Raw genomic sequence first — 12,639 nt, 5'->3', positions numbered from 1 at the left:
GCTTAAAGGAGGTGCTCTCCGTGTCTGTATTGTCCTCAAACCAACCCTAAGGGAAGTCCATGGGAGCCAGAGGAATCATCTTTGATGGCCTCTAAATCCTTTTGATAATGCATCCCAGAGGTAAAGCTGTAGGACAAATGGGCTTCTTCTGAATGATGCTGCCCAAGCACTGTGCAGAAAGAGGCGCAAAACAGTGGTGTTTTCAGTGGAGCAATTTTACCAAAAAGGTTGCCCCTAGCCTATCAGAAAAATGCAGTGCAGGTGATGAACACTCATTCACAGGTTTCTTTTCCTCCTATTCCTTTGTCACGCCACAAGAAAAAATGATGAAACATCTTCCTACCCTTAAGTCCCCCCTATAAGTCAGTCTCCCCGACTCTACCAGCTTTTTGTTCAGGAGCTGAAATGTACTAGGCCCAGTCATTCTTTTCTATTTGGAAAAAAAGCCCATGCACAGGCACTGTTTCATAGTAGATGTTCAGTAGGGAGACAGCAGGCAGCCAATGCAACATTGATGTTAGGAAAGACAAAGCTCAGGTGAGCTATGGAAGCCATGCCAGAGGGACAGCTGAGCCTGCTGTCCCATGGCATGCTGGGAGCTCTGCTGCTTCCCATCTGCCTGAGGATGCCTCAGAGGTCAGAGCTCTCCCAGTGCTGAGCCCATGGCCAAGGCCACCAACTGAGCCACACACCACAATTTCAGGGCAGAGCCCTGGCCTGGGGAGTCACCACAAGAAAGAGTGCTCCCAGGCAATTAGGGGTTTCTGGATCAAAAACAATACATTTGAAGTCCTAACTCAAATTCCTGGCCCTAGGGAGCAGCCAGTGCTGGTGCCAGGGGCAGCGGGAGGCAGACAGCTCACAGAGTGCAGCCTACTGCTGGAGCAATTCTGCTCACTCCACAAGTGCTTCCCTTCCTCTGAAACAAAGGAACTTATTTCTAAACACAGCAGCATTTCCGCATTTGAAGGCATAACTCTTCTTCCCTGCTTCTACATAAACAATATCTTTTATACAGCACCTCACCAAACCGTGCGATGCCTCCAGGAAACACCCACAGCTGAGAGCAGCGGCAGCAGGACACTGCAAGTGTGGAGCAGTGCTTTTGGGACAACACCTTTGGGGACACAGGCACTGCAGCCCTGGAGGCCCAGATAACCCTTGCTCAGGTCTTGTGTCAATCATTTCCTGCTCAGAGAAGTCCCGCATCTCTCAGAATACATCTTTTGGTGCATGGGCCACCAAATTCAGATACTTTAAAGTTTCAGGTCATCAGGGGTTGGTTCAGTTGTCAATAATCAACTGAGAAAATGCCAGCAAAATTTGGATTCAGGTCTGGATTTTGTAGTCCAGAACAGAGCTCTGCCTGCTGGGCTTACTCCACAACCTCCTGATAATGCTTCCTTAAGCATTCACATGAATGTAAAAAAAAATATATATATTTATATATGCCTCTGTCCAACAGTGAGCAGCTGTAGGTACTGAGGGTTATATAACTCAGTTCTTCTGACAAAGACACATTTGGCTGAACTTTAATCAAGGGACATTTAGAAATCTGTAAAATTTTAACCATCAGTGTGTAACAGCTTCTAGGACGCTTCCCACCTTGTAACATTTAAAACAATGATTCATCTTCATGAGAAATATGTAACTGTCTGAAACTAACTCTCAAATAATGTTAATTATCTGCATGGTCTGTTTCTGCATGTGCAGTTTCCAGCTACCAAGACTGGACATTATGAAAGCTTCTACATGACATCAGCTTTCCAATGACCAGCCAGTTATAAACTACAAAATTTTTAATCTGCATTTGATTGTCACAGCTTAAAAATCACAGATTTTATGAGAGCTACAAATCATTTTTAGGCTGTGCAGTGTGGACAAAAAGCCATGGTTTTTTGTTTTGGCTTGTTGATATTTCCTGAAAACATGAAACAATTCTGAAAGGACAGATTTCCTGGCTCACAGCTAAAGGTCAGCAGTCACACAGGGACAGCTTGCTAAGTGCACCAAAAGGAAAGATTGGCGCAACATTGCAGTTTTATTAAAAAGTGATTTAAGTGGGGGGAAAGGGAGAAAACGGAGAGACAGACAAAGATTATGCTCTCAACAATTGAGCTTTCACAAAGATTAGGAAAACAGTCTTGTTCCTTGCTTCTTGCTGCCCCTCACTGTCACTCCAAGCTTACTCTTGCTCTTTCTGTACACCCCTCTGCAGCCCTGGACTACATCCCTGACTGCATGGCCCTGGAAAGGGACTGCTCTGACCAGGCACCACAAATCACTTCTAGAGCCTTTCCTGCACAGCCCAGAAGTTTTTCCAGGCTCATTACTGCAGAAGATTATGGCAGTACAAGTTTAATTTGTACTGGGAAGGACAGGAGTTCAGAATTCCCATGATTGTGAGCAACACTGACATGCAGTTGTATGATATGCAAAAAAAAAAGCTCATTTTCCACAGGAATCTCCCCCAGACATGAGCAATGTTTGTAACTCACTCTCAGCACAACTGGAGAGCCAGTCCTGTTCTGCAGCTGTCAGAGGGGGCACAGCCAGCTCACATCTGTATCCTGAACCACTGAGTAGACTAAGCTCCTTGTCAAGGTATTTAATTTTGCAGTAATAGATACTGAAATTTCCCCATTCACTGACAAGATGCCAGTTTGAAAAGAAACACGCTCTACAATCAGTGTTGGAAGCACCTTTAAAACAGTATTTAGTACCAGTCTCAACAGAAGCTGTACCCTAGCTCTCTTTAAGACCCCCAGCTTGTTTTTCTTTTTATTATTCATGTTTTTCTTTCTAAGTATAGGCTATATACAATTTTTCAGGCGAATAAATGACTGAGTAGGTCTCTGCTACAGGCTCTGCTCCCAGGTAACTACATTTCCCTCCCTGTCTGACCAAGAGCCCTGGGCCATCAGAATTAACAAAGAATTTGTGCCTCTAATCCTGCTAATAAAATATCTCTACTCTGACCACAACATCCTCCCTAGCATTGAGTTATCAAAAGCATATGCTCCCATCACTCATGGTCTGTGCTTCTGGCTCTTTTTCTTTCTCTTTTAAATTTAAAACCAATTGGTTGTAGACAAAATGCTACCTTTTCAGTTAAAAGGCTAACAGCAAGCCTATGACCACATGTACAGCTTGCAACTGATGTCTCCAAATTCTGCTAACTACAGTAACATAAAGCAAAATAACAAATGTGCTAGTAAGCAGCTAAGAAATACCATAGGCTGTTTAAATTTAGCCCTGGCAGATCCTGGAGGAAAGGCATCTCAGAAGCCATGTGTCCTCTGCTGTGCAGAGAGAGCACTCAGACCATAGGATCTATTCCACACACCTCACTTTTGAATATATGGCTACACCTCTTGCATGTCACCTGTATCTCACACGTGCATTTTCTCTAAAACTACTTTGTATGAGATAAAGGGCACTCAGCTCTTGGACACAAAATGTTTGCCCCAGAAGCAGCAAACTGTTTCAGGGAGACTGAAACAACAGACTTTGTAATTCCTTGCAACAACACAAAGCTGCAGCTCAGAGCAGAGGCATGCTGACAATTAAGGGCTTTACAGACCACAACCTGCAAGGATGAATCACTCTCCAAAGCAAAATGTTGACCACAAGCATGGAGAACATTACTTCAGAGGCAGATTGCTGTAGCCTTGCTATTTTCTATCTGGAGCTTAGGGAATTTACAAGTAGAAACGATTGCCATGATCAGCAGTAAGAGTACAGGCACAAGATTTGCTGTGATGAATCCAAAAATAAGACACCTCCAGGCCCAAAGTTCAATGTGCCACACCTGCTAGCAGAGAATACATGAATAATCTCATCTCCAGGCTACAAATACTTTGAGAAAGGGTTGGACATCCCCATCCAGTGGAGTCTCTCTGCATCCTCCTAAGGCCAAATGAAATCATTAATGTGAGGACAAGCTGTACATTGATAGCTCTGAAACCCCAAAAGCTGCACTCCAAGCTGCTGCTGAGGAAATCCAACAAATGCAGGCATCCGGTGCCAGCAAGACTAGAACTCATCCATTTGACATAAAAAAGCTTCTTTATTGAACAGCTCTAAGAAGCACTACCTGCATAAAGTCTTGTTAACTGTGAGATTAATAACATTTCCTGGAAGCTAGGGCAGTTTCTGTGGCATTGTTTCAGGAGCTGAGGTGATCCCATTGCCCCATCACCAGAACTCCCTCAATTTCAAACCATTTATGCAGTAGCTAAAGAAAAAATTAATAGTACTATTTAAAGGTAAAGTCATGCTTGAAACTGAGACACAATATGATGATTTTTTTAATCATGTCTTGCATAAATTATGAACTCTGTATTGATTGCAAGGGTAGTTAAGCACACGAAAAGGGTATAATGGGAGCAGGAGACATCTTCCTGGCCTGTGGGCTCAAGTGAGGTTGTTCCCACTACAGAACAACAATGATTTGTGCATTATGGTCTGTTAAAGTAATACTTGGCTTATTGAACACTTACTTTGTTTGATGCTTAAAACAAATGTGGGTGTGCACCACAGAAATAAAGCTCTATCTTTATAAAATACTGGGGAATAAAACCAAATGGCTCTAACTGACATCTCAACACAAGCATCCCCCTTTTATATGCTTGGCTTTGCTTACTCTTACTCTTACTGCTGTTATTATTATTATTATTAATCCACCAAAACATCACATTTAGACTAAACCAGTTCCTTACAAGGAAATTTCTGCTTATTAGTATAATCCTCCACGCTTCCATCAAATTTTGCAGTCTCTTACATGACAGATGCAGAACTCTGCTCTTTGGAGTGGCTGTGGTGAAAATAAAGAGCAGATACAGCAGCCAGTGTTGTGACAGGGAGTGGAGACAGAGGGTGCCAAGCACTAACCCCTGTGAAGGGCTGGATTTCAGAGGCTGGTGATTGTGCTCAGCAGTAGCTACGTCAGGTCCCATTCAGATATCAGTCTGAGCAACCACTATTGTCAGGCTCTTTTAAAAATCCTGATTGTCACCTTTTAAAGCGGGTGAAAATCAATTAATTTTGAGCTTATAAAGGAGTGCCTTTGCTGTGGCCAACCTTGGCCACACACACAATGGCTTTTGCAGAGATGCACGGCCTTTTTTCCCCTTTTTAGTGTAAAAGCACTTCATCTTGGTTGTAAGCCTGAAGGTCAGGCTTATTTCTTTAGATCTATTATTTACTACTTGAATTTCCAGTTCCACCTTTCTGCTATTACAGCTTCTTTTCCCGACTCCTTTTCACGGTAACTCCGTGATGATGACTGTTGATAAAGTTAGGAGGGCCATGTCTGACCTTCTTCAAAATCTGATAATGGATACAGTTTCTGAATCACAGGTCATCTCAATTTTGTCAGTAAACCATTTATTTACAGTGGCCTTCAGACCTCCAGGCTTACTGTGCACTGCAAAATGGGTTTTTCAGGGAACAATAAAAGTAGGAGAGAGAGCCATCCTTAGCCTTTGCTTAGGTTAGGAGGGATACTGGACTTCGGAGAGAATGTTTGTCCACAACATCTTATGCACCGCAGTCTCTAAGAGCTTTCCTGCTCTGTAACATTTCCTGATGTTTGTATGAAACTGACAGTTATAAGCGTCCAATACGAACTAACCTCCTTTTCACTTGCCATCTACATGGAAAGGGCAAGAAAAATCCATGTCTCCTTATACTCAACCCACCTACTGAGGGCTATCCAGTCACCTTTACCACATTGTTCAACTTACAGTTCAAGGCAAAGTGCCAGGTTTTACATCACTGCTTCAAATGCTACTCTACTGTGGTAGGAGCTGATTACAGCACGCCTGTCACAGCTGTGTCAGTGCCAAGGCACACCAGAGTCTGCCAGCCTCCTCCAGTGGCTGCTCTGAAATGGAGATGTCAAAATGCCTTGGTCTTACAGAAACACTGTGCCAGAGGTACAATTCCTGCAATTCCAGCAGCTCAATGCTTCATGCAAACTGTTGAGTGAGATGCAGAAAAAAGTGTGTCAAACACCAACTCCTGGCTCCAACAGTGCCTGGAAAACTGAGCAGTGACTGGTTCCTGAGCAGAGGGAACCAGGCAGGTTTTACTTACTGTCAAAGCTTCTGTGCTGTGCTGTTAAGGTGGCCTGCACAGAGCGACCAGCCTCTTTCATCATGGCTTCAAATTCACTTCGGCTTTTGTTTGCAAAGTTCTCCTCCATCTCGCTGGTGCAGCAGGTGTAGCCTTGTGGGCAGATTCGCAGGTGCTCCCCTAAAATGAGAGAAAATGCAGTTTAGTGGCCAAGTCTGAAAAAGGGAGAATTTCATGCTGGACAATCTCAGCTTAAAAATATCCCAGCTCCCTGGTAACCTGGATCTGCATCAGGTCTTTCTGTCAAATTTACCACCTAATTTGAGTCCTTCTGCTTTAATACAGTGGCTGGTACCAATGCAGGCACAAATTTTCTCACTGTTGACTGTGAGGGAAGAAAAAGCAAGGGAGAAAAAATTCATATATGGAGCAAGGAGAAGGGAAATACAAGTGTCTCCTGCTCAAAGGCTCTCCTAGAATCCATCTCTGCCTAGAATCCCAGAAGACCCATGTCTTCTGTAAGTCTCATTAAATGACAGCTGTACTCATTAGACTTAATATGTACTTTAGCACTGCTGTTTGAAACTGCTTTGTCAAGAAAAAAAAGAAACAGCTCCGAAGTGCTCCCTGCCCTACCAAATATATCCTGGGAAGGCATTTCCTTAACCAGAGAGGTGAGGCTAGTGAGAAGTTTTCAAGAGACAGAGATGTGATGAATGTCAGTGGAATTTGGGCAGCTAATTCCCCTCCACATGTATTGAAATTTTCAGTGAAAAATTTATCTCCCAGAAAGAGACAAGACCACCCCAAAAAAGGTTGCTAGGATAATCACTGATTGAATATACTTTTTGCTATAAGGAAGAACAGGAAAAGTGAGAGGACTCAGCAGTCAAACTGAAAAATTCTCTAGTTTGGAGCTTCTCCTGCCCTCTGCAATTTCTTTGCTGTGGAGAAGCAAGTGATTGCATAGGCAAAGTCAGCAACATTTTAAAAATAAGTGCTCAAGTTCTGATGAGCCCTTACAAAGACACATGCACCTACAAACACACCCTATGTTTCTCCTTACCCAAGCAATAAGAATTAATTTGAATGAAATCAAACATTTATTAAAAACAATTTCAATAAAATACCCCTCTTGTTCCAAACATGCTCTGAGATAAACCAATTACCAAGCAGTTACCATGTTTAAGATAATTTGATTAGGATTGCCAATGATTTGGCTGGCGCTTTTACAGGACTGCTGTCTTAATGTCACATCTGAGTCCAAACATCTTTAAAATTTTGTTTTATCTTGTGTATCTCAACAGCTTCAAATCCTGAACCTGCACAGTCTCCAGAGTTTCCCATTAAAGTCCTTAGCTATTTCCAGTGTAAAGCTCTTAGCAAATGGGTGATAAAGGGTTTCTGAAACTGGGCAGGTGTCCTATCCTTGTGAAAATTATCTCATTAGCAGCCTAAGAGCAACTGGAGTGCTCTGTAGTTGATGGATTTTAGGCAGAAGCCATTCAGGATGAGTTCGTATTTTGCTGGCCCTTGGATTCCTGCTCATAGATGACCCTTGAGCAACCTCTGTAGGGTGTGGGGTGAGCCTGCCCTTGGAAAACAGGTTACCATGGGCATCTGCACTGCCAGTCCTCCTGTCTATGTGATGGGAATTGCTGCTCACCAGCTTCTGTAGGAGAGAAACTCCCGTCTCCAGCCCTGTGTTGTGCTCCCAGCTGAGAGGAGTGTCAGGGTGGTGTGTCCTGGAGGCTGCCCGTGTCCCTTGGGACCCACTATTTTCCTCACCAGTGCCCAAAGCAGCAGGAAAAGCAGCAACTTGCTTCAATACAAAACCTCAAGAGTCAAATATAAATATCATGTGGCTCCATGCCTGCCACACCAAATGCAAGCCCAGTTCCAGGGCTTGCCTGAGCCTCTTCTTCCCTCACGAACTGGATTCTTCCGAGTTGTTCCTTGTGCTCCTTTCTGTAGAGCTGTATTTATCTGTACATACAGTGTCAGGGCTGCCGACATGTGACAGACAGGCAGGAAAAGGGAGCTGGAATTTCTTGACAAGACATGGCTTTGATTCCTATCACGGCAAATTAAAAAAACCCTTTTTCTTGTCCGGCCTTTTCCATCCCATTTCTGCTGCCACAGGATTTCTGGCAAGGACGGAAGTTTTGTGCACAGCGTTTTACTGTGGGATGCATCCAGCCATGAGGCCTTCGATGCACTCAGGACTGTGCGAGGCCTCTACAGGGCCTGGCCTCTCTGAAAAGCCAATCAACAAAAAAATGGATCCCAGGGGATCCCAGCAGTTTCCAGAAGTGCCTTTACCTCCTCAGTTGATGGTGAATTTTGGTGGTGAGGTCCTGGCCATGCTCAGAGGCCTTGCACTCAACAACACGAGTACTCCCGCCACTTCCTCTGGGTGCCATTACCCACCAGGGCTGGCAGGCTCAGGCAAATCCTCCAACAGCCCTTTACAAATGCCTTGCTTTGGGAAACCGAGTCAAATCAGTGGGAACCCTGGGAATGTCCCATCTCCCGGCCTGCTGCCAGCAGGATCTAGGCAGGAGGTCTGCCTGAAACTGGGAGAGCAAACACGGACGTCCCTGCAAGAAGACAGTAATGTGTTCACCAAAGCTGCCCATGAGGCAGGCTCCCTGCACAGGCTGTAGAAACCAAGGGGGAAGGTGTGGGGATTGTCCCCAGGAGGAGAGATGGGGAGGAAGAGCCCTGTGCCTGAGCTCCCTGAGGGACACGAGGAGCAGCAGTGGTGAGAGCTGTGCTAATTAAAATGGGACACGTCCAGACAGATGCGCCGCGCTCCTAGCCCGGGCGAGGCACAGCGTGTCTGAGCAGGATGGCTGCAACCCCGCTGTGACACCACAGCCTCCACACAACTGAGGGGGACAGGGGATAAACAGGCAGAAAGCAGGGGAGAAATCACACCCATAGCTAAAACTGGTTGATTTTACACAACTTTGTGAACTGAATATAGAATTGTTTCCATTATTGAACTCAGAGCAGTTTCAATCCCTTTTGAAGTAGCATTTATCTTAGCTTTCTGCAGGTGTTTGTAAGGTACTCAGCAGGTGTTTGTGTGGTGCTCAGCACCACCACATTCTGTCTCAGTGGGAAGCAAAATTTCATCATTTATCTCTGTAACTTAAACTCAGCACACACAGAACAGTCTTACAGCACTGTGAACATGCTTTGCTTTCTTTGCTTTTTAACGTGACCCACCCTGGAAACATTCACTATTATTATTTAACCTTTTTCTATTGATTCCAAAATAAATGTGCTCCAGAGCATATTTTGGTTCTCCTTATATTTCAAAGTCCCTTTGGTTGCCAACTTGCCTTTGTCCTATTGCTGAAGCTTGCACTCTAAATATTTCTGGGTTCACTTGGCAGGAGACATCTGCAGATACCTACAGAGAGCCAGAGGTGTTTTACAAGGAGTAAATCTCCACGATACAGGGTGTGTCCTCTGCCCGCTGCTGTGCCACACAAGTTCTCCCTGTGTACAGCTGACCTGTAGCTCACCACGTGTTGGACAGCACGTGCTCCCACCCCTGGAACAGCTTTGCAGAAAGCAGACAGGCATGGAAGAAGCCAAACTGGCAGTAAATGGAGGGCTGCTCGAATCTCCTTGAAGATGACAGATACGCTTCCAGTGAACCAAGGCCAGCTCTGGGTCATGCCCAGAGAACCCTGGATTTACAACACATCTGTAAGGAAGAGAAGACACACTTTGAGGTGCTCTGAAAACAATCAGCTTGCTCAAGCCTTCCAGAGTCACAGTGTGAGGTTCCATCTAGGTCTCTCTGGAAGAGCCAGCTCTCCTGCAAAAGCTGCTGAAGCTGGGGTGGGATGTAACCCATTGACTGCACGGTCCCTTGGAAACAGAAACAGGGTACAGCAGGCAGGAAAACAGCATCGAGCAAGTACCTCATTTATGAGCAACGGTCCTGGAATGGAATAGGCAGGAGGCTGATGACAAGAGAATATCCCAATGCATAGCCACAGGCTTGGATTGTCCTTGAAACACCCTCTCAAGCTGGCTGGGTTAGCAGATCATTTTGGCTATCAAATTCATTACTGCACTTCAGAGTGCTGAATATTAAATCACTTGACCGCTTCTCACTCAGGGATGGAGTTAGGCCCAGGGTCCCTGCAGGGGAATAGCCCTGCCCACAGACATCACTACCAGCAGCTGAGACATAGTGCATTAAAACAGAGACAGGGCTCAGCTCCCTGCTTCTTCTGCCGTGTGCTCCAGCCTCTCTGCCCTGCCCACACAGGCTCCCTGGGCTGCCTGCCACGGGCTGTGTGCTGTAACACACCAGAGCTCAGCTAGCTGTGCCCAGGAAAGTTCTCTAGCTGTTCACTGCTCCTGCCTTTCACCCCACCAGGAGGCTCTGGAAACAAGACAGAAGGGCAGTCCCAGGAGTGTAAAATGCAATACTGAGTGAAGAGTCCTTGGCTCCTTTAACCATGTAAATAGTGCTATTTCTATCCCTCTCACAGGATGTTGGAGATTGAATTAATTACAATGTTTGCAGAAGGTTTGGGGTTATGTGGCTGTGTCAGAGTATCTAAATGCAAATCATTCCTTCCAGAGGTTAATTTATTTCAGGCTGTGATAAATCCATCATAATTCTTCCCTCATATTTGTAACCCTCCTCCCACTCACTCTCCAAACTGTTCCAACAGCTCATTTCATGCTCCTTGCCTCAGTCCAGCCCCCCATGCCAGGAACAACTCCAGGCCAAGCTCCCTCTTGGGGGTTTCTGGGTGGACATGTCTCAGGCAATCAGGTTTGCTGAAGTGCAAGACATGCCAGGCATGGCAGGGATGCCAGGACACAGCCCCTGGCCAGGTGCAGCCAGAGAGCCTGAGAGCACCGGTAGCTGAGGAGCTCCAGTCCTCTCCTGGGGGAGAACACTACTGTTCTGCTGCCTCTTCACACCTAAATCCCATCCAGGCTAATGAGCATCACAGCCAGGTACTGAGGACAGGATATCGTAGTTTTGAATATGAGTTCTCTCTTTTTTTTTTTTTTTTTCAAACCATGTCAGAGTGTCTACAGCTGATGCAAAATGAGCCTGGAGGTGGTACAGATGTTAAAAATACCTTGCAAAGAGGCAGTGCAATGAAAGTAAATTCCTTTCCTTATGCCTCCCAGCTTTTCCTGTTTCAGGCACTCCTGTCCCCAGTCGTCTTCAAATACATATCTTTACAGAGAACACAACATGGCACATGCTAATAAGTAGCTGACAGCATAGCCAGCACTAGTACCATGATGCTACCTTGAATCTCAGCCTTGCCACAGATAACTCCTAAGGGGAAACAGGGTACCCCAAAAAAATTTGGGCTAGGAGATAGTCCTGGCTGACCAGCCTAGGAAGAGCTCTTCATGCCCTTTTCACTGAGAACCATCCGCTGGCAAGCTCTGCCAAACACCTGCACCCCATTAACACCTGTGTAAGGTGTCCAGCTGTACAGCTCATCCCCTGTTATAGCTGCTACCATCAAACTGAACCAGAAAACAGACTGCTCTATTAAGCAGTGTGAAAAATCAGATCTTTTCCCATATTGCAAAGGCAGATGTTAGCTGTGCAGCCTATTTCTTTGATTTGCAGTCAGCTGTTGGCAAAATACAATATCTTCTATTTTCTGATTATGTATTAAGAGTATCATAATTTTGGCTTCAGTTTGCACATAATGTCAGGGGAGTCACAGCAGGCCGGAATATCAAGTATCATATAGCAAACACTGTGATCAAAATGCACTGAACCATGTTCTCCTTGGTCTCAGTGATACTGCAGGCTGAGGACAGCAAGATGGGCCAGGGCTGTGGGCTGGCCCAGAAAGGGGGCAGAATATGGTCATGAGGAAGAGCTGTGCTCAAATGAAGTCCTTATTTTCCTGCACTTCCTAGGAAGATGCACTCTCAGGATGAGAAGCAGAGGTGGCAGGGTGCAGCTGGAAACCAGCCCTGCCATGGACTCAGCGACATCTCGGATGAGCTGTCCTGAGAGCTAATGCAGCAAGGTGGAGAGGACAGCCACAGGGAAGCTGTCTGCTTCACCAGCACCCCACAGGAACCACTCATGGACCTCAGTTCCTGCTACGTGGCAAGACCCAGCTGGGCCCAATCTCAGCTGGTCCAAGGCCACCACAGGCAGTGTCACAGCTGACACGTGAGCAGGACTGCAGAGGAGGCAGGGGCTCTCTCAGCACTGCGCCATGCCAGTGACCCCACACACATCCCTGCTGCCTCCTGGCCTCAGTAAGGAGAGAGGGGTTTGTCTCTGGCACAATCAATCCTATCTCTTTGCTGCTGCTGGGTGAGTAGCTGGTTATCTCGGGGGACTGAAAACAAGGGCATGAAGTCTTTTCAAGCTGCACACCACAGGTCTGGATTTGTCCCATGTCAGCAGCTTTTGAAATGCCTTGCCATCTGAAGGCTGATCAAATAGCTTGTGCTATCTGAGATGAACTAATGTTTTTGTTCCAGATAAAGAAAACAAGCACCATGTTCCACATCACTGATAAAAAAAGAAAA

The 12,639-nt window shown here is 45.7% G+C and overlaps 1 protein-coding gene across 3 annotated transcripts in view; it reads right to left on the bottom strand.

Annotated features, from left to right (window-relative positions):
- GPC1 (glypican 1) overlaps window positions 1–12,639 on the bottom strand; it is a 198,399-nt gene that overhangs the window by 92,649 nt on the left and 93,111 nt on the right. The window contains exons 1-2 of one of the 3 annotated variants that reach the window (XM_053951900.1): window positions 8,401–8,664; window positions 6,100–6,258 (exon numbers count right to left, since the gene is read on the bottom strand). In XM_053951900.1, coding sequence (XP_053807875.1) covers window positions 6,100–6,208 — 109 coding nt within the window. In that variant the 5' untranslated portion in view covers window positions 6,209–6,258; window positions 8,401–8,664. Of the gene's footprint in view, window positions 1–6,099; window positions 6,259–7,744; window positions 8,350–8,400; window positions 8,665–12,639 lie in introns of those variants that run through there. The other 2 variants (XM_053951901.1, XM_053951899.1) reach the window with 2 other exon arrangements.

The sequence above is a fragment of the Vidua chalybeata genome, chromosome 10, assembly GCF_026979565.1.
Source record: "Vidua chalybeata isolate OUT-0048 chromosome 10, bVidCha1 merged haplotype, whole genome shotgun sequence".
Lineage (NCBI taxonomy): Eukaryota > Metazoa > Chordata > Aves > Passeriformes > Viduidae > Vidua > Vidua chalybeata.
This window is presented reverse-complemented; position numbering and strand designations above follow the sequence as displayed.